This window comes from Typopeltis vanoorti, chromosome 4 (assembly GCF_054136105.1).
Source record: "Typopeltis vanoorti isolate ZY-2024b chromosome 4, IOZ_Tvanoo_1.0, whole genome shotgun sequence".
In the NCBI taxonomy this organism is placed as follows: Eukaryota; Metazoa; Arthropoda; class Arachnida; order Uropygi; family Thelyphonidae; genus Typopeltis; species Typopeltis vanoorti.
The window spans coordinates 64,936,869-64,958,196 of record NC_143552.1 but is presented as its reverse complement, the minus strand read 5'-3'; the positions used below and the strand labels follow the sequence as shown (position 1 = coordinate 64,958,196).

Sequence of the window (21,328 nt, the reverse complement as noted above, 5' to 3'; positions counted from 1 at the left end):
CAAATTCAATCTCTCCGTGATGGTCTCATTCCAAACTCTCTGAAGACAAGATAATCACATACTTCATCATAAGCCATCCATCACTACAGCTTAACATTCAATATACATCCATTTCCCCCACACATCAGAATACTGTTCACTATCATTTGGAGTATCATTTTCATGTTCCTGACTTATGAATAATAGACCCTAGTGTTGGAAATGATCTACTGCCGTTACTTTAACAACTAAAAGATCTAATCTCTGCCTTCTCCACCAAGCCACCAAATATTTTGTCTTGGTAAAATTTACTTTCTGGCCTTCCATGCTATAAAGATTAACCACTTTCCTCATCATAAAGTAAATTTCATCCTAATCTTAAGTAATTATCACTTGATCATCAGCAAACAATAGTGAATGAATTAATGAATGGCACACTGTTTCCAATATCAATTCCCATCACTCTACACGAAATATTCAATGTGCTAGCACTGAATCAGGGTTGTAACATTTCACATCCTTGTCTCAGACCTTTAGATATTGTAAACTCAGCTGATATCAGCCTCCTACACTAAACAGCTGCTCTGCACTTCTGTACATTCTCTTCATCAAATTGATGATTGACTTGCTCACATTCATTTTCTTCAATCAAATCCCAGAGTCTGCTAACAAGAAATCAGGAGTGTTTCCTGCCCTTTGGCAATTCATTTTCAATGATCTGTTTTATGATGAAAATATTATCAATACAAGATTTTCCAGCAGTAAAGCTGGCCTGTTCATCTGACACACAAAAGACAATACTCTTCTCTAACCCTGCAGTTATAATTTTACTTAACAACCTACTAATGGAGGCCATCACATTTAATGCCTCTGTAATTTTAACAATCATTCTTATTATCCTTTTTAAAGATGGGTGTTTATATATGATAAATGATCACTCATCAGGAATTACATCTCCTTCTAGAACTTGACTGAACATTCTTGTTATTATTCTTAGCAACTGGTCACCTTCACAATTCCATGAGCACTCCTCTTGGACCAGCTGGCATCATATTACATAACCTTGCCAAAGCATTTCTCACCTCACTTCTAAAATGGATCCACTGCTTCTGTTCTCTCAAATCACAATCTGTACTCCCGAAATGAATTCCTTCTTATTCTCTGTTAGAAGGTCCTTAAAATTTAAAATGACTCATCCAGGCTGAAATAGGTATTAACTTCACTGGATATGATCTATGGTTTAATATTCTCATGCACCTGATGGTCTTCCATGCAAGGGCTGACCAATTATATCCTAAGTATTAATCTCACAACAAACCCTATTCCGACATTCTTCCTAGAATTTATGTTCCAATATTTTCATACAATTTTTATTTTATTTTCCCCTTAATAACTTGATATTTTCCCTGATACTCCTGTCTTCCAGAACAAACCAAGCTTTATATGTATCCTTTTTCTCAATGATGGCTTCAACAGCTTCTCCCATCATCCATTCTACCTTAATGTGATTCAAATTCCTTTCAAAAGCAAGTGTCTCCTTAGCTGCTTCATGAACAGTCTCTTTAATATGATTATAGATTTCATCAGCACCCCAGTCCACACATGCATTCAATCTTTGATTGATCTCAAAATCCTTGATTGAAGAAGGTCAACCATATATCTAGCTTGATGTCACTATCCTACTCATTTCTCCTTTTACTCATTTATTCAGAATATGGTCTGTCCCACATTCTGAATCAATACTTGCATGTCCCTCACAATGCAGTGATTCGGTTGTTTCATAATCATGTGATCAATAATAGATTGTAACCCTCTTGTATGCTAAACCAAAGGAAATCTGTGTATAACTTTATGCAGGAATTATGAATTCCATTAACTGCCATTCTTGTGCTTCACACAGTGTGATCAATCTTTTACCATTATTATTTTCTACATCTTCACCAAAAGGTCCAACTGTTAAATTCCAAATCCTCAAACCAGTTCTACTGTTTAAGTCCCCAAGGACAAAAAGCTCTTGGTTATTATTACCCCAAGACCTCATGGAGTCAAAGACTCATCTGGGAGGTCCTTTTATCACAAACATTCAAACTCCTTGCAGATACCACACTCTCAGGCAAGGCATTCCAATCATTCACAACTCTGCACAAAAAACCTGCCTCTCACTCCCACTATTTTCTGTAGAACCTCTCCAGCATTGATCCCATAACAACCCATTAATAAATTGTAGGTCTTTATCATATCTCCTCTCTTCCTCCTGTCCACCAGACTCTGCAATTTGCATCATCTCAATCGTTCCTCATACTCAATATTCCAGAGATCAGAAACTACCTTAGTCAATCGCCATTGGACCCTTTCCAACATCTCTTCATCCTTCTGAAAACCAGGTAAAATATTTTCTGGGCACAATAGTCCATGGGTAGCCTAATCAAAGCCTTATACAACGGAACAAGAATCTCCCTACTTCTACACGCCAATATCCTCCGCATCATTCCCAGAAGCCTTTATGTTGTCTTCACAATTTTGGCTACGTGTCCCTAAATCTCAGATCCTTATCCACTATCACCCACCAGATCTCTTATTTCTTCCACCTCCAACAACATTCCTCACCAAGCATAAATTCTGCATCCCATCTTTGTTTTTCCAATTTTAAAACCTTACATTTTGCAACATTGAACTCATATCTCCATTTCCGTGCCAAAACACTCAATTTATTCAAGTCTTTTGTAAGGCCACAACATCTTCACTACTCTTTATGGTTCGTTCCAACTTTGCATCATCTGCAAACAACTGAATAACTCAATCCAAATCGTCACCTATATCGTTAATATACAAGTTAAACAGTAATGGCCCCAAAACAGACCCTTGATGCACTCCACCAGTGACTTTCCTTTTCCTGACTATCGCTCCCCCCCCCATACACAACTTGTTGATACCTATCAGATAGCCAGTCTCTAATCCAATACACTAATTTAATATGCAACCCCATCTGCTCTAGTTTGACTAGGTACTATCAAAAGCCTTTGCGAAATCTAAGTATATTATTGTGTGTCCTTCTCCTCTGTCCAAGGAAGCAGTCACTATTATAATAAGTAAGTAGATTACTAAAACATGACCTCCCTTTAGCAAATCCATGCTGTCCATCAAAGATAATACCATTGTTGTCAACCCAACTCTGGATCCTAGTTCTCACAAGCTTCTCCAAAAACTTAACCACAACACCTGACACACACACAGATAGGCCTATAGTTTGATGCTTGAGTTCGATACCTCCTTTATGAAGTGACACAATCATGCCCTCCTTCCACTCCTTAGGAACTTGACCAAGTGCAAGACTCGTATTAAAAAATATGTCAAGGCAGGTGTCAACTCCCTGGTGCATTCCTTCAGCATACGTGGTGATATATTATCACAGCCTTATTTACATCTAGTTTACTCACCTCCCCAAACACCTCTTGCTCACTTACAGTCAGTTTCTCCTCCCCATCATCAACTGCTCTCAATCTCTCCATGAGGTCACATTCACAAGATTGAAAGATCTTTATGAACTGCTCATTAAGTATCTCCACCACACATTCTGCAACATCTGTCTTTATACCATTTTCTCCTATCAATGGAATTCTTTTGCTGGCTACATATCAAAAGAACTCCTTAGGATTCTTTTTGGCTTCATTAACTAACTGCTGTTCATATCTCTCTTTAGCTACCCTCACTAACCAAGTGACCCACCTTGCCTGGTCGTTGTAGACTTCATGGAATAGGTTATTTCCACTCCTCTTATGCTGCCTCCACAATGCCCTCTTTCTCTGTATTGCATGCTTAATCTCTTCATTCATCCATCTCACACCTACCTTATTTAACCTTCTCACCGGTGGTATGCATTTAGACATTGCATCTACTAAATAGTTTTTGAAAATCCCGCAAGCTGCATTGATCTCTTTTCCAGCTAACTCCTCATTCCATGCTACACCCGCAAGCTGTCTCCTGAGCTCTTCATAATCACCCCCCCCCCCTTGTAGTTCCACATATACCCTTTTCTCACAGAGGTCCTCCCACTGTTGGCAACCACCCAGGTAATCACCTCATCGTCACTCTCACCAACTGGTGGATGATTTGATACCTCATTTATAATTACATCCTCTAATGAGATGACTAAATCCAAGACCCTCAATCCTCACATACCCTCTGTTACATACTGTCTGAGATAGTTATCCCTCAAAAATTCAAGAAACTCATTTTCTTTACTTCCAGTTGCTATCTCATCATTCCAGTCTATATTACCATAATTAAAATCACCCATTATGATCACCCTTTTCTTATTTGCTTGACTAATTTGATTATACACTCATTATCACCACCATCCACATTACCTGGTTTATAACAACATCCAACCAGGTATTTGATTCCATTCACCTCTATCTCACACCATACTCCCTCAAAATCACTGGCACTATTTCTCACTTGCATCTCTACTTTGTATGGACATAACTCTTTCTCTATCATCAACAGCACTCCCCCTCCCTTTTTACCCCTTCTATCCTCACGAAACACATCATACCCTTCAATCTCGATTCCTGTCAGAATGTCGTCCTCTTCCAACCATGTCGCACTTATTCCGACAATTTTTGGGTGAACTGATGCAATTAATGCAACCATTTCATCTGCCTTGTTTCTTATACTTCTAGCATTTGAATACAAACACAATAGCTCATTTCTGGATCTACAGCTAGTTCCACTGATACCACTCACTTGATGTGATCTCTCCATGTTCTACTGAGGCAATTTCCTCTTCTGCTTATTCATTTTAAAACCCTTTTCAATTCCAACTGTTTCCTCTTGATCCCAGGTCATCCCATTTCTTTCCTGTCTACACATGCTCTCACCTCCTCTCGGAGCATCCACCTTTCTCAAGCTGTGTACCCGTGTCCACCCTGAGCCTCCCCATTTCCCTGCTCCTCTTGCACACCCATTCTCTCATTTTCTATACTCATACCACTCACTTCCTCATTCATAACCACCTCTTCAATCTCTCCTGTGTTACTCTCCTGCTCTTCCACATCATTTCCTGTTTGATCTGATTCATTCACTCTCACTCTACTCACTTCTCTACCTTCCAGCAGCAGCAGTCTCTCCAAGCGACTAAAACCATAATCACTCAAATGCCGTCCATCGCTCCTATACAGTTCACTTCTTCCTTCAAACTCATTCCACACATTAACAAACTGTACTCCCATCTCCTCACACATTTAAGCAAGCATATCATTCATGATCCTTGCTCTCTGCCTCATTTCACCATAGTCATACCTAGGCAACATGCTGACTACCCTTCCTGTCACATTATTCTCTTTTATCCTTCTAAGCTGCCTCCTGACATTCATTCTTACTTGCTCTTTTGTCCTCTGTCAAATCATTCGTGCCAATTAAAACCATCAACTCCCTGCTCGCTCACTCCTCATATCCAATGCCTCAAGCACTCGACTCATTTTACCACCTGGAAAACATACCTTGTGCATCCTATCATCCAGCACACCTTTAATAATAGAGTCGCCATATAATGCCACTCGCTCATCTTTCGTTAACTCTTTCGTGCCATCATGATTAGTTTTAATAGTTTTTATCCGAATTTTCTTAATTTCATTTTTCATCCATTTCATCTCTTTCCTCATCCTATCCAATTCAACTTCCGAATCTCGCGTCACATTCTCTCTATCATTCATTCTTTCTAATTTTCTAACTTTCGACACTCTCTACTCACTTTCACTCTCATTCATCCTTCTGTGCTTCTGTACTTTCAGTCCAACATGCGTCCGACTTTCGCTACCATTCATTCTTTCGATTTTTTCCATTTTCAATTCCTGCATCACGCCATTTCCAGTTTCATTCGTTCTCTCAATTTCATTTTCTTCCGCCACTCTCACCTCACGTTTGTCCTTATTAACATCCGTTATAGTTTTTAAATCACTCATTTTCTGTTTTAATGATTTTTTGGGGGGCAAGAGGCTCTGGCCCCCCAAAAGAAAAAGGAAAAAACACTAGAAAAATTTCCAAAAATCTTTTCCTAATTAAACTTCATTTTTTTATTTATGTTGTGTCGTGTCTTCTATTTCTATACTACTTATGAAAGGGAACAAAGTAGTGCTCTTGCGGACTGAGCGCTACTTGGTTTGCCCGAGCCGGGCCAGAGGATATCACGGGTATCATGTATTGGCAATCACTGCAGATGGTCAGTCATAGGTCGTATGCATTCTCAAATTGTCTACTCAACTCCCCCCCCCCCCCCCAATATTAAATCGTGAGTATCCCATGATTTAATGCCAACAGGAATACATATCCATACTTGAAGTAGAAAAAGCCATCAAAGGCTTAAAATGTGGAAAGGCAGCAGGAATAGATGATATTCGAGCAGAAATGCTGAAGTATGGTGGTATAAGTCTTGCAGTGGCTGCATTGCATAGTTCAGAAGGCCTGGACAAAGGGATGAATTCCCGATGATTGGAGTAGAGCTCTAATAGTACCCATATATAAAAAGGGAAATAAAACTGAATGAGAGAATTACAGAGGCATTTTCCTACTGAGTGTTCCTGGTAACAAATATGCATGTATACTCAAGAAACGGTCGAGAAGAATTAATTGTAAAAGAAAAGCTTGGTGAAAAACAAGTTAGATTCCAGTCAAATAGAGGCTGTCAAGATACGATCTTCACTTTACGACAAATAGTTGAGAAATCATGGGAATATAACAAAGATCTCTATTTGTGTTTTGTAGATCTGGAAAAGGCATATGACAAGGTGCCAAGAGAGAAGCTATTCAATACGCTACAGTTATATGGTGTCAATGGAGCATTATATCAAGCAATACTTAGTCTTTATTCGAGTTCTAAGTCAGCAGTTAGAATTGAAGTACAGGAACATTTTATGTTAAATCTGGTGTGAGACAAGGATGTACATTATCCCCTCTGTTATTCATTATCTATATGGATCACATTATGAAGGAAAGTGGTATTAAACATGATATCAAAATTGGAGATGTTAATGTCAGCTCTTTGCTTTATGCGGACGATGTTATACTTATCAATAAATCCACTACGAGTCTGCAAGATTCCTTGACTAAATTGAATAACTGTTGTGATAGATATGGTATGAAGGTCATCAATAAAAAGACAAAGACAATGAAAATAGGCAGAATCAGTGAAAATGTCAACTGCATTGTGAACGGTGAACCTGTGGAACAAGTAAAACATTTCACCTACTTAGGCATGATTTTTAGTGAAGATGGTAAATTAAATATGGAAATGAACAACAGAATCAATAAAGCTGGTATAGTAGGAAGTCAACTGAATAAATTCATATGGAATAAGAGAGAAATTAGTCGGAACACTAAATTAGCTGTATACAAGACAGTGTTCAAACCAGTTTTAACTTATGGATCTGAGAGCTGGGTCAGAAGTAAAACACTTGACCAAAGACTAGAGAACGCAGATATGAGAGTCCTGAGAAAGATTAGAGGCATGCACAGATGGCATTGATGGCAATATCACATTAAAAATGAGGATATTAGGAAAGAACTTGACATTGTCAGCATCCAAGAATGAACTAGCAGAGCTAATCTCAGGTGGTATGGCCATTTAAACAGAATGGGCGAGGAAAGATTGGCAAAACAAATGTTCTCTGCCAGGTTGGCAGGAAAACGACCCAGACTAAGACCAAGATATAGGTGGTTTGAAAGGGTACAAAGTGCCTTAGACGACAGAAATATAAGATCTGATAATATTGGAGTCTTGACAAGTAACAGACTGATCTGGAGGAAAATTGTAGATAGGAAGTTAGTAATGATGTAAATTTTTCATGTAGTACTAGCATATTCTGTACACCCCTTGATGGTACATGGCAGGAATTTGATGATGATGATGATGATGATGATGATATAGCTAAAATTTTTCACACTCCTAAATGTGTATTTTGTGGACAAGATTTAAAAATTTGAAGTAAAAAAACTGACAGCTATTTTGACAAAAAAGAAAAGAAAAAAAAAAAAGAAAGAGAAAAAAATTCCGTGTCTGAGCATGCTCTATGTTGAGCCTATTTTGTTGGTTGTGTGAACAGTTTTCAAAAATACTCTTTGGTCGAATTTATGTCTGTGTGTTTGTTCAAGTTTTAGAAACTTGAATCCACAAAAACTGGACTAATTTTTTTAGTCCAATGAGCAATCACAAATTGAAACTAAAATTGAAATTGAAACTGCAGATATATACGTAATGAACCAAAAAAAAAAAAAAAAAATGGAAACAATGAGCTATCAGGACACAATATCAGGAGTAATGCAGCATCTATGATGCACCAAACACAGAAGTGGTTGATATGCAAATATACTCCTGACTTTCCTACGGCATGTGTATAAAATGAAAACAGAGGCATACTGCTGTTTCTCGCATGTTAGAATGGAATCTAGAGATGACCTTAATAACTTCGAAAAAAGCATGATTGTTGGAGTCAGGCTGGCAGGTGCATCTGTGACCATAGCAGCTGAAATTGCATATGTTAGTCCAGGAGCAGTCTCTAAGGTTATGTCAGCATGGCAGTTGACAGAACAAACAACATCAATGAAATGCAATAGTGGACGAGAGTATTTATTGCAAGAGAGGGATGTTTAAACATTAATTCTCTGTACCACAAAAAATAGGCATGCTACTGCTGAGCAAATGCATGAAAAATTCAACATCAGTTGTAGGAAACCCATTTCAACAAAAACTCTGTGCTGGGAGCTACACAGAGCTGGATTATCACTGTCTGATTTTCTTAAACAAGCATTGATCATTCCCGTCAATGCATGTCATCACGTCCAATAGTGCAAAGATCATAGGCAGTGGACTATACAACAGTGGATGGATACGATATGGTCCAATGAATCCGCTTTCACACTTTATGTAACAAACGGATGCATCAGCCAAAGGAAGCTGGCCAGTTAGAGTGCTTGTTTCCAACTGAAAGGTTATGGTGGTTCTGTAATGGCCTGGGACGCATTCTCATGGCATGTTTTAGTCCACATGTATTGGAAGGCAAAGGGGATGTCGCACATTTTCTTATTATCATTAATTATCATCTTCATCCCATATTGACACACTTTCCTCCAACACAGACAGCCATGTTTCCAGAGGATAATACTCCTATTCATCAAGCAAATGTGGTCATCTGGAATATTGGAACATGATGGTGAGGTGTCCTGTCTGCCATAGCCATCCCAATTGTCAGACTTAAATCCTATAGAACATTCATGAGACATTTTGGAGAGAGCTCGCAAGCAACATCCCCCCCCCGCCAAAGAACAAAGGCAAGGATCCAGTTTCTGTCAGATGAATGCTGTAAACTTCCTTCTTTTAAGTTCCAAATACTGACAGAGTCTCTCCCTCAAAAAATACAGGCTGTACTAGACGTCCACAGTGGACCAATGGCGTATTAATCGAAATGTATCATGGATTCCATTTTTTTTGTCCATTATTTATACAAATTCCACCTAAAACAGATTATGAATCTATAATACTTTAGTACTCTAGATGTCATTGTCAGTGGATTAAAGTTACATAACCCAAGATCACTGCACCAGAGACCAAACATGGTATTTGTATCAAACAATTTCAGGCCCCAAGTGAACGTTATCACTTGGGGCCTTTTTTTTTTTTGGTGGATGATAAATGGCAAAAACTGTCTATCCCCTAAATATTACTTCCAACATATATAATGGTAAAAATTAATTGAAAAATACTACCTTACAAAAACATTGTGCAGTATCTTGATCACAAATATCTTCAGCTGTACCACGCAGATCACAGTTACAAAGTTGACAGTATGGAAAGGCCCAGTATCCTGCTTTACATTTATCACAAGTCCGTCCAACTATATTTGTCTTGCATCTGAAGAGAAAAGTGTTACAAGAGAATAAAAATGCATTTGGCAATATATATATAAGGTAGTATTTATTTAGTTCTGCATGCCTTCTTTGTATTCACAAACTGCCATCTCCTAATTTGTTTGGATGTCATTGTTTAACTTAAAATTAGAGAATGCTTTCTTTTTAAATAGAAAAATCCTTTTTTAAAAATATTATTTAATACACTTAGTAAGATTGAAAGAAGAGGCAACACTACGTGCATACTCACATAGAGTATTAATTATTATTATTAATATTATTATTATGATTCAGGCCTCCAAGAAGTAAAATAGCATGTTGTGGGAGGAATACATAACATATATATCGGGTAGACCTGTAAGAAATATATAACAGACTCATTCAGAGAACAGCAATCTCTCTAGATGCCTACATTCTTCCTCATTCAAATGGAAACGGTCTCTTGCATACAGTTCCTTTATGTCCTCAAATGCCCTCCAAGCATCCATATATTCCAAGCCTCTCTTCTGACATATTCTGGCTATCATACTATTCATTATTAATTCTCTTCTACTCAGCTTGTCCTTATCATACCTGGACAACACACACACTATCTTCCCTCTGTGAGTTTTTTCTGTACAAACTCAAGCATGAATCTCAGATCTCTCCTCACCTGATTTACACTGCCTCTCAAGTCATTTGTGCCCACCATCACAATCATCTTATCAACCCTTCCACCCCACTTAATTGCCATAGCCACTCTTTCCATCCTTCCTCCAGTCAAACACTCCTCTGGCATCCTATCTTCCACACAATGGATCATCGAGTCTTCATACATCACACCTCTTACCACTCTGTTCCTTGATTGCTCACCTGCATCCTTCACTTTGGCATCTCAATATCCCTGGTTCCAGAACTCCCTTGCATTCTTCTCATTCCCTCACTCGCTCTCTCTCTCCTACTGTTTCTATTCTCTCCTCTTCTATCATTCCCATAACTCTCTCTCATTCCATGTCTTCTAATGTTTCTATTCTCTCAGGTATTATTCCTCATCTCCTCTTCTATCATCCCCATAACCCTCTCACTCTTACTCTGATTTGCCTTGCATTCATCTCTTCCATTCCCTTAATGTCATCTTTCATACTTCTCAACTCACTCCTGAGTTGAGAAGTGTGAAAGATACTTGTCTCTAGGTCAATATTCACCTGGCTGTGACACAACGCTGCCAAGGTCAGTTATGGTAATCTCTAACTCACAAAGTTCTTCCCATTTCCTACATTTTCTGCATATATGTACCCCCCGCTGCCCCTTATCTCACCTGCCACATACTCAACTGCCGAGATGCATACATACCAAGCACCGCATACAACAAAACAAAATGTGTAGCATGCTACGCAAAATGTAGTCCTTAAATGGAGGAGGAGGACTTGGTGACACGCCATTCGTAATTTGAGCTAGGGGTCTACCTCTTCTCTTATTTGTTACAATAAGGTTTCACTGCTATGAAAAACATTGATATACTGTCCAATCATCATTATTTATTGGTGCACAGCCTCCTTCAAGGGGTGTAGATGCTATAATAGTTCAAAGCTATCATTACATTGCTATTTTTCTACAACAAATTTCTTCATAATTGATCTATGATTTCTCAGGTACTATTCCTTGCAGAAGTGTAGGATTTTGGGAGCTATTTTGGAATATGTGTACAATAAAAGTAAAGTAAAAACATATATCAGACTCCACATTCTGTGGCTAGAATGCAAGGATATTCACTCCTCTCTTGCACTTTTCTCTTAGTTGACAAATGTGTGCCAATAATGTAAGTAAGCCATCTGTCTAAAATAAATTAATGATGACAAGAAATCATATTCTTGCTTTAATCCTTTATCCAAGTGTAAGCAAATAAAATTTGCGTGATATATTATCAAGTCCCACAGCTTTATTAACATCTAGTTATCTCAACTCCCCATACACCTCTTGCTCACTTACAGTCAGCCTCTCCTCCACATCATCTAGTGCTCTCAATCTCTCTATGAAGTCACATTCACAAGATTGAAAGACATTTATGAATTGCTCATTAAGTATCTCCACCACACATTCTGCAACAGCTGTCTTTATACCATTTTCTCCTATCAATGTCATCCTTCCATAATCATTCTTTCTTTTGCTGGCTACATATTGAAAGAACTCCTTAGAATTCTTTTTGGCTTCATTAACTGCTGTTCATACCTCTCTTTAGCTACTCTCACCAACCAAGTCACTCTCCTTGCCTGGTCTTGGAATTGATGGTCTTGGAATTGATGGTCATGGAATTGATTATTTCTACTTCTCTTATGCTGCCTTCACAATGTCCTCTTTCTCTGTATTGCATGCTTAATCTCTTTATTCATCCATCTCACACCTACCTTATTTAACCTTCTCATCCTTGGATTACATTTAGACATTGCATCTACTAGATAGTTTTAGAAAACCCCTCAAGATGCATTGATATCTTTTCCAGCTAACTCCTCATTCCATGCTACACCCACAAGCTGTCTCCTGAGCTCTTCAAAATCACCCCAACCTTGTAGTTCCACATATACCCTTTTCTCACAGAGGTGCTCACACTGCTGGCAACCACCCAAACAAAGCCGCCGCCATGTTATTTGCTCTGCCTGTTACTACTCTAAGGGCTAATAATAATGAATTCGTAATTAAGTTTAGGCAAATGAAAATCCACCACACTAATAATACTAGTAGCTCACAACTTTTACAGCAGCTCTTACTCCAACAAATACTCATTTGTACTCAATTATTCCAAGAATACTTATCTCAATCCGGAGTTCTTCTTACACACATCCACTACGCTTGACTCACGAGCACCCTTCCAACACCTGAAGGTCGAAACTGGTCTGGATAGTGATACTTCCCATAATGCATCTCATTATATATGTCTGTAATGATATGTGCTTTGCATTATGGGATATTAAGGCAAGTGATGTGATGCCATCAGCTTCTATATATGAATTGCCCCGTCCTGATGTTACTTCAGGTACAAACTTTGTTTGCATACATTTGGATAAAGGATTAAACCAAGAATATAATTTCTTGGCATCTTTAATTCATAGTATAACCAAGTGGAAAAAATTCCAACATCTGTCTAAAATGATTCCTCAGTACATGGCTTGAGCTGTTACAGAGATAAGAATTTGACCAGTCCTTAACTCTTGGTCTAAGACAAGAGTGTGTTTTAATTGGAACTGTACATAGATACTTTTTTTCTGCTAAAAACCTAGCCCATTATTAAGAGCTCATGAAAAACCAATGGTTGTTGAAGTCGCCTCTGAATGAACCTCGTGTTATGCATCTGTTTGAGAAAAGATTGTTGCTTCCCTCCTAGGTGTTTCCCAAGGAACACACTATGCACAGATTTTATCCAAAGTGAACAAGTTCCTTCTGATTTCTCAATTCTCTTACTATACACAGTATTATAGGTTTACCAACCAATCATTCCTGTGTGGATCCAACATCAAAAGAGAGAGAGAGAGAGAGAGAGAGACATACATAGAGAGAGAAATCTTGAACTAGTTTGAGAATAAGATATAAAAATGACTTATAATATATGTATAAGAAAGACACACACACACACACACACACACACATATATAGATATATAACTAATACATATATATTGTTAAGACATGATGCAGTGGGAATCTGCCTTCTCTCTCAGGTACCTGTCCCATCTTAATTATGGACAGTGCAGCAGAGGAATGGCAAGCTGGCTGCAGTACTTGCCTTTAAACTTCATGGATAGTACAGCTAGCAGATATTTGAAAAATGCTACCACGTACACGACAATTGATGTGCCTGCTCTAATACCACATAAGGTAGGTGAAAAGTTTACAATGTGGTTTGCCAAAAATATTAACATTTTTCAACAATTAATCTTCAGACACTATTCAAACCTGGAAAATGAGAAATTGAGAAAGAATTAGAAAGATTCAAATAGAATGTAATAGGAATTGCAAAGGAATGTTAGAGTTAAAATGCAGCAGAATATATTATACAGGTAGAAAAGATCAACAATACAGAGAAGGAGTTGCAATTATTATTAAAAAACATCTGATCACTTCTCTGCTAGAAATCAGACCAATATCTTCTAGAATAATAGTGTCTAGATTCAAAACAAAAGAGAACATATACCTAAAAATAATTCAAGTATATGCACCTGATGAATCACATGAAGAAGAATATATGGAATTTCTTGAACATCTTCAAGAAGAAATAAACACTGCTAAGAAAATAGATATCACCTTAATCATGGGTGACTTCAATGCTAAAATTGGAACATTCACAGAGGATAAAAGAAATGTAATGGGAAAATTTGGGATTGATGAAACCGATGAACAAGGTGAAATGCTACTAAATTTTTGCAAGTTAAATAACATATTTATTGCTAATACCATATTTTATCACAGAAAAAAATCATAACTTGAACCTCTCCAGATGGAGAAGTTAAAAGTTGTATAGATTATATCAGGGATGAGCAACCTTTGTTCTTCAGTGGGCCACAACTGAAAACCTAATATTCTATATGGGCTGCAATGAATATGATATTAAATACTATAATATATTAATCAAAAAATTTTAATTTATGGGGTAAAATTTCGACATACATTTACAATGAAAAGTTTTTTTTTTTTTTTTTTAATTTGATTTACTTTTTATTAGTAATACTTTCGATATATACACAGGTATATGTACACAATTTTTTTAATCAAAAGAAATTAAATAACTGCTGAAATTTAATTAATTAGATATTTGGCTCTGTTTCTCATCAACAAGCACTTCAATAGTGAAAAGTGTGTTTGAAATTGTGGCTCTATTTCAAACACACTTTTTTTACAATTTTTAGTCGTTTGTCATCAAGGTGATTTCGAAGATCATTTCTTACAGTTTTCGTTTTTGAAAAGAGTTGTTCACACAGATAAGTACTACCAAATAAACGCATTATTTGCCTGGAGTGGGTAGGCAGCAATGGGAATTTATCAGTTGGAAAGTAACTCTTATAAAAGTCAATAAGACAAACATTGTCATTTTGTACAATGACTCACTTTGTCATTGTACAACTGTCCTTGCAAATTGTCAACTTTTGAAGAATGTTCAATTTTATTATGCCTCGTGATGTTATATATTCCTTGAGAACAGATATTTTTTCACAACATATCAAGCAAACAGCATTATCTTTTATGCAAGTAAAAAATAGTCACATGTCCACCTTTCATTAAACTGACGATTTCTGTCTCTCAACTTTGAATTTTCTAGATTTTGACCTTATTGATTAAACACAGGGTTCTGTTTGTAAAAAAAAAGAAAACTTTTTTTGTAAAGATGCAATTTTATAAAAGAAAAAATTATATTAACATTATAAATTTATAACTGCATAGGTTTTGAAAGAACTACTATCAATAAGTTTATTCAAGAATAATGCAACTACTTTCATGTATTGTTAAAGTACGACTGCTCATGTGTGACTAAAAATGCAAATGTGAATGGCATAATCGTGGGAACTATCATTGTGAGCAAATATTTTTCACATGACCTCTTAATGTGTGCTTCATATTAATAACACATTGTGCTTTTTGTTAAAATTTTTGCACTTCAGCTAAATGAAGTGCAATGTTTTGGTGGGCTGCATGCGGCCCATCCACCGTGGGTTGCTTATCACTGGATTTTATAATAATAAACAAAAAAAATAGAAATCTTCAATCAATAATGTAAAAACCCTAAGAAGCACAGATATGGACACAGACCATGAACTTTTAACAGCAAAATTTAAATTTAAAATCACAAAATCAGCTCCACAACCTAAAAGAATAGATGTTCTAAAACTAAAATCAGAAAATCAGAAAAAAATATATATCAAACTTTTAGAAGAAAATCTCAATGACAATCAAATAGAAGATATATGAAAGTTATGGGAAAAAGGAAAAGAAAATATTTTAAAATCAGCAACTAAGGCCCATGGTCATCCCATTAGGACTAATGAGTGGATGACTGGTGAAATTCTGAATCTGCTAAAAGAAGATAAATTATATTAAAAATCACAAAATAAAAGTCAAAAGAAAACAGGAATATCTACAGTTTAATTAAAAAGGAAATAGATTTAAAACATAAACAACAAAAAGAAAAATACCTTGAAGAAAAAGCCCAATGTGAAGAAGCCAATAAAAAACACGATTTAAAGATAATTTTCAGAACAACAGAGAAAATATCTAAAACCTATGTTCCTAAAACAATCACACTAATAGATCAAAATGGAAAAATTACAAGAAACGAAGACAAAATGAAGAAAATATGGTACAAATATTTCACTGTAAACTTTGGAAACAGTAACACAAACCATTTACCAGAACCTAACTCGAGTACCACAGAACCATCAAAAATTCTTGATGAAGAAATACATAAAGCACTCAATGAAATAAAAGATGAGAAAACTACTGGTTTTGATAATATTCCAAAATAATTATGGAAAGAAGGCAGAGAAAGAGTTATAAATTATCTAAGAAAACTATTTAACAAAATAATTATTGAAGAGAAATTTCCTAAAGATTGGAAGATATCAAAAATAATTCCATTGCATAAAAAATGTGAAAAAAAAGATTATGTGCTAACCATAGGCCTATCTTTCTACTTAATCATGTTTACAAGATTTTCTTTCATATTATACAAAACCGAATTAAATCCATCTATGAAGGAATCTTAGAAGAGGAACAAATGAGCTTCAGAAGTGGCAGAGGAACATTTGATACAATTTTTGTAATATAGAGACTAGCAGCATTTACAACAGAAAACAACTCTATTCTTTATTGTTATTTCATCAATTATAAATAAGCTTTCAATACAATAGATAGAAAATACATGATCAAATTCTTTGAAAAAAAACTAACATAGATCCCTATATTATTAATCTCATTAAGCAATGTTATCAAGGCACAATAGTAAAGGCACAAAAGCAATAGTGAAATTTAATAAAATGGAAACAGAAGAAATACATATTGTAAAAGGAGTTATGCAAGGCTGCCACTTTCACCATACTTATTCAATATATATATATATATATATATATATATATATATATATATATATATATATATGTTAAAGATACCAAGCTATTTTAAACCTGGTTTTTACTCCATTTTCCAAGTAAGCAAACAGACAAACAAGTCAAGTTTGCACCTGCAAGTGTTGCAAGTCTAGCTGACCCTGCACATAGTGCAAGACCAAGGCAACTCATGGTAAAAGTAGCATAAGCTCTGATCACTAATCTTAATATTTACCCATAATGCAAAGCACATCTCCTGGAGGAGATGTATGATGCTTTGTATTAAAGGCAAGGGGCCACTACCCAGACCGGTTTCAACCTTTATTGAGGTCTCATCAGTGGGAGCCAGGCTAGAAATACCAAGATTTTAGTAATACAGAGCTTATAAGTATTTTACCAGAACAAGTTACTATAAGGTGTTTTAACCTTATTAAATAAAAATCTCAGGAGGAGATATAAATGTAGAAAGTATTTTACCTTGGGTATAATAAATGTTAAAGATACCAAGCTATTTTAAACCTGGTTTTTACTCCATTTCCCAAGTAAGCAAACAGACAAACAAGTCAAGTTTGCGCCTGCAAGTGTTGCAAGTCTAGGCTGACCCCGCACGTAGTGCAAGACCAAGGCAACTCATGGTACTTTTACCATGAGTTGCCTTGGTCTTGCATTATCTTGGCGAAGATAATGACAAATTAGTGAAGATGGTGGGAGATATTTTATCATTTCCATATTTCCATACCAAGAAGTATGGAATGGAAACTTGGTATTTCCATACCAAGAAGTATGGAATGGAAACTTGTATCTCTTCAAATCATTTGCAATTGCCAAAACAATCAACTCTCCCACTTTGCCTTGCTGCATCCTAATAATCTCACTAATATCATTAATCTTTACACCTAGGAAGCATGATTTAGTGAGGCTCTCATTAAGCACTTCTGTTATCGTGGAGTAGCCTTACTTTCCTTCCTTGCTTAGCTGATCATTCCTGTCACTTTTCTTGCACTTCTTCATTCTTTCTCTTTTTTCAGCTGCACACAACTCAAGATATTTCTGCATTCACATAAGTTCATGCTTTGTGCTGCAAAGGAGTCTGCATAAGCATGCTATCTCTCTCTCTCTCTCTCTCTCTCTCTCTCTCTCTCTCTCTCTCTCTCTTCATTACAATCATTCTTCATTGCATACATGCCATCATTATTATGCTAGTTACTTTTATACTCCCTCTCAATCCTATCCTATCCTCTGTCTCTCTTTATCACTCAAATTTTCATGCTTATTCTTTGTTTCCTCTCTCATCTTCATCCACATGATACACTCATTTATCGAGAGGGGGGACCTCTCAGTGATAGTAATGGAACTTTTCATTCTTGGTCTTTTTCTATACTTTTCTTCCCACATCCTTTGTTGTACTTTTCCAGAATCATATACCCTCCTGTCATCCAGGCCGCTGTAACTGGATCAAACACTTCTGCCATGTTTGCCATGAGGTGCAACAAATGGACATCCTGAAAGATAGAGGCTGGTAGTCTTGCATTACTTTGGCTCCTGCTTTGGTAAGACAAGTTGACAGCCAGTGAGCTTGTCTGCAAGGGTGTTGCACTAACTCTCCTTTCCCCATGGTCTAGGGATGGATCCAAGTTTGCTGCAGTGCTGGTATAGCATCTAGGGTAGCCTTGGCATTTCACTTTTTCTCACATACCACAGAGCCACACATGGCTCTGAAGTGTGTGAAGGTCTCTAGTGGCAAATCAAAAATCAACGTGAGCATGAATCCTTCAAAATCAAATTTTTCAGGGACCCCATTATGCCATAATCAATTATAGATACTATAATACATCACTTGATAACAGCTCAAAATTAAAAGACATCTGACCCACATATAAATATATCATTCTTTTTCATTATCAATGCAGCAGGTGAAATGCCAGTATGAAAAATATTACCCTTAATTATTCAGAAAGGTTAAGAACAATTGACAGAATCTCCCAAAACAGTTCAAAAAACTACATTCCAGTGATATTTTTGTTGAAACATCATGCCACCTATCTTTACTTGTTACATCTGAAGCGCACCATACATTTTACAACACTGAATTGCCCAGCATTGTCCTTTGCCCACACTGCCAATTTATTTAAATCATCTTGTAAGATATCGACATACCTTTATCAACTATTGCCCTCCACAGTTTTGCATTATCAGGAAACAACTGAATGTCTCCCTTCAAATCTTCTGCTATAACATTAATATGCAAAATAAAGAGTAGTGGTCCTAGTACAGAGTCTCAGGGAACTCCATTAATCACCCTCATTTGCCTGGATTCCACTACATCATACATCACCTCTGATGACTATCTATCAGCAACCCCCCCCCCCCCAACCATCCATGCCACCAGCCTCATATCCATTCTCATTTGCTCCAACTTATATAATAGTTTTCCATGTGGTATTCTGTCAGATGCCTTTGCAAAGTCCAGTAGTATCATGGTGTAGCAATTTTCTTTATCCAATTTTGCTGTCTCTCTTATTATAAAACATCGCAGGCAAAACATTCCACTCACTAACTACTCTCCATGCAAAGTACATGCTACTCATCCTCTTACTCCCACCTTATATAGTTTCCAAGAGATGGCCTCTTGTTCTACCCTGGTATCTATTCATTCTATGAAAAATATCTTCTATATTCACTTGGTCACAACCTCTTATCGACTTATACATCTCAACCATATATATCCTCTTCCACATCTTCCTTCTATTCACAAAGCTCTGTAAACAGAACTCCCTGAATCAGTCCTGATTCTCTACATTCCACAAACTGCTTAGTCAATCTTCTCTAGATTATTTCTAATATATCCTCATTTACCATGAAAGAATAGATGACCAAATATATACACAAAATGCAATACAAGGCTTGATTAAAGCCTCATGCACCAGAACCAGAACCTTTTTTACTTTCATGGTTCTCCTCATCACTGCCATATGTGACCCCCCTAAACTTCAAGTCCAGTCCATTATGGCTTCTCCGCCTCATTCAAAGTTTTGTATTCAAAAACATTCTATGCAAATTGGTGTACAATTTGCATTCTATACTTGCCTAATAAATTTCAGAATGTTAAACTTTATCACACTGAACTGGAACTTCACTCATTTGCTCTCATACAATCTATCCAGGTCCTCATCATCCTACAGGATCAGAATAACTGCTAACTCCTCATTGTAATCTCAAGCTTTGCATCACATTCAAGAAGCTGTATATCTCCAGTTAACCAATTCCTAAAAAATCATTAATATATAAGGTAACTAACAACAGCACCAAAAACATATACCCTTGTAATAAACCACTAGTGATGTATTCCTCTTTCAGACTACCACCCATACATACACAAGTTGCTGCAGCCACTTACCTGTCCAACTCATCAATCTAGTATCAAATTCCATCTGGTCCAATTTAATTACCAACCTGTCATTAGCAATCTATTAGGGGTCTTTGCAAAATCTCATTGTATGTGCATTTCTCATGTCCAAGGCATTTGTCATCTTTAGCATTAAGCAACACAGTAATTACTTAATTTTTTAAAAAAACACACTTAAAAGATTTGTATGTATACTGAAGAGAATAATATTATCTGTCTAGAATAAAGAACCAAACAATATATATATATATATATATAGCATTTGTTTTTAAGTTACATTCTATACAGATTATTACAAATATCAATGGGGATAATGTACAATCTACATTTTGCCAGAATTAACATCAAACCATCTTTTATATCTCCTTCAATTGTGACTGCTGATTTATAAGTTTAGCAGAAGCTAAACTTATAAATTTTGCTTCATCTTCTTGTATACTCATAAATATCATATTGCACATTTAATTCAATCAGTCATTTCAGTTCAATTCAATTTAATTACTTGCATACCTTTCTGTCATCTTCATTTATTAAAGTCACCTCTCATAACCATTATATAAAAATAAAAAATAAAAAATAAACAACAGTTTTAGAAAAACAATTAGCAAAATTTTTAATAACACTATATTGGTGAATATTTATCAATTATCAACAGCTATTTTGGGTATTACTCTTACCAGACACAAATGAATAGTAGTTATTATTCAAAAATAAATGAAACTTACTCGCACTGGCCTGTTTGGAGATCACATTGCAACTTGCCATAATTAACTCCAAGTGGATTACAACTACATTCCTAAAAAAATAATCAGAGTCAGCAACAGTAATCATTACTCTTCCCTCAAAATATATGCTTCTTATTACATTTAATTCAATTACTTTAGATATCCTCTTCAACTATGGCATGAACCCAAACATATTTCTTTTTTTAATATTTTGCTCACAGACAACATTAACGTGCTATAGCTTTGCAAGCC

At 36.2% G+C, this 21,328-nt stretch overlaps 1 protein-coding gene across 1 annotated transcript in view; it reads right to left on the bottom strand.

Annotated features, from left to right (window-relative positions):
• LanA (laminin subunit alpha) overlaps positions 1 to 21,328 on the bottom strand; it is a 1,191,635-nt gene that overhangs the window by 679,216 nt on the left and 491,091 nt on the right. Inside the window, exons 22-23 of the mRNA XM_090391815.1 lie at positions 21,077 to 21,147; positions 9,739 to 9,883 (exon numbers count right to left, since the gene is read on the bottom strand). Of these exons, the coding sequence (XP_090247941.1) occupies positions 9,739 to 9,883; positions 21,077 to 21,147 (216 nt within the window). The remainder of the gene's footprint in view (positions 1 to 9,738; positions 9,884 to 21,076; positions 21,148 to 21,328) is intronic.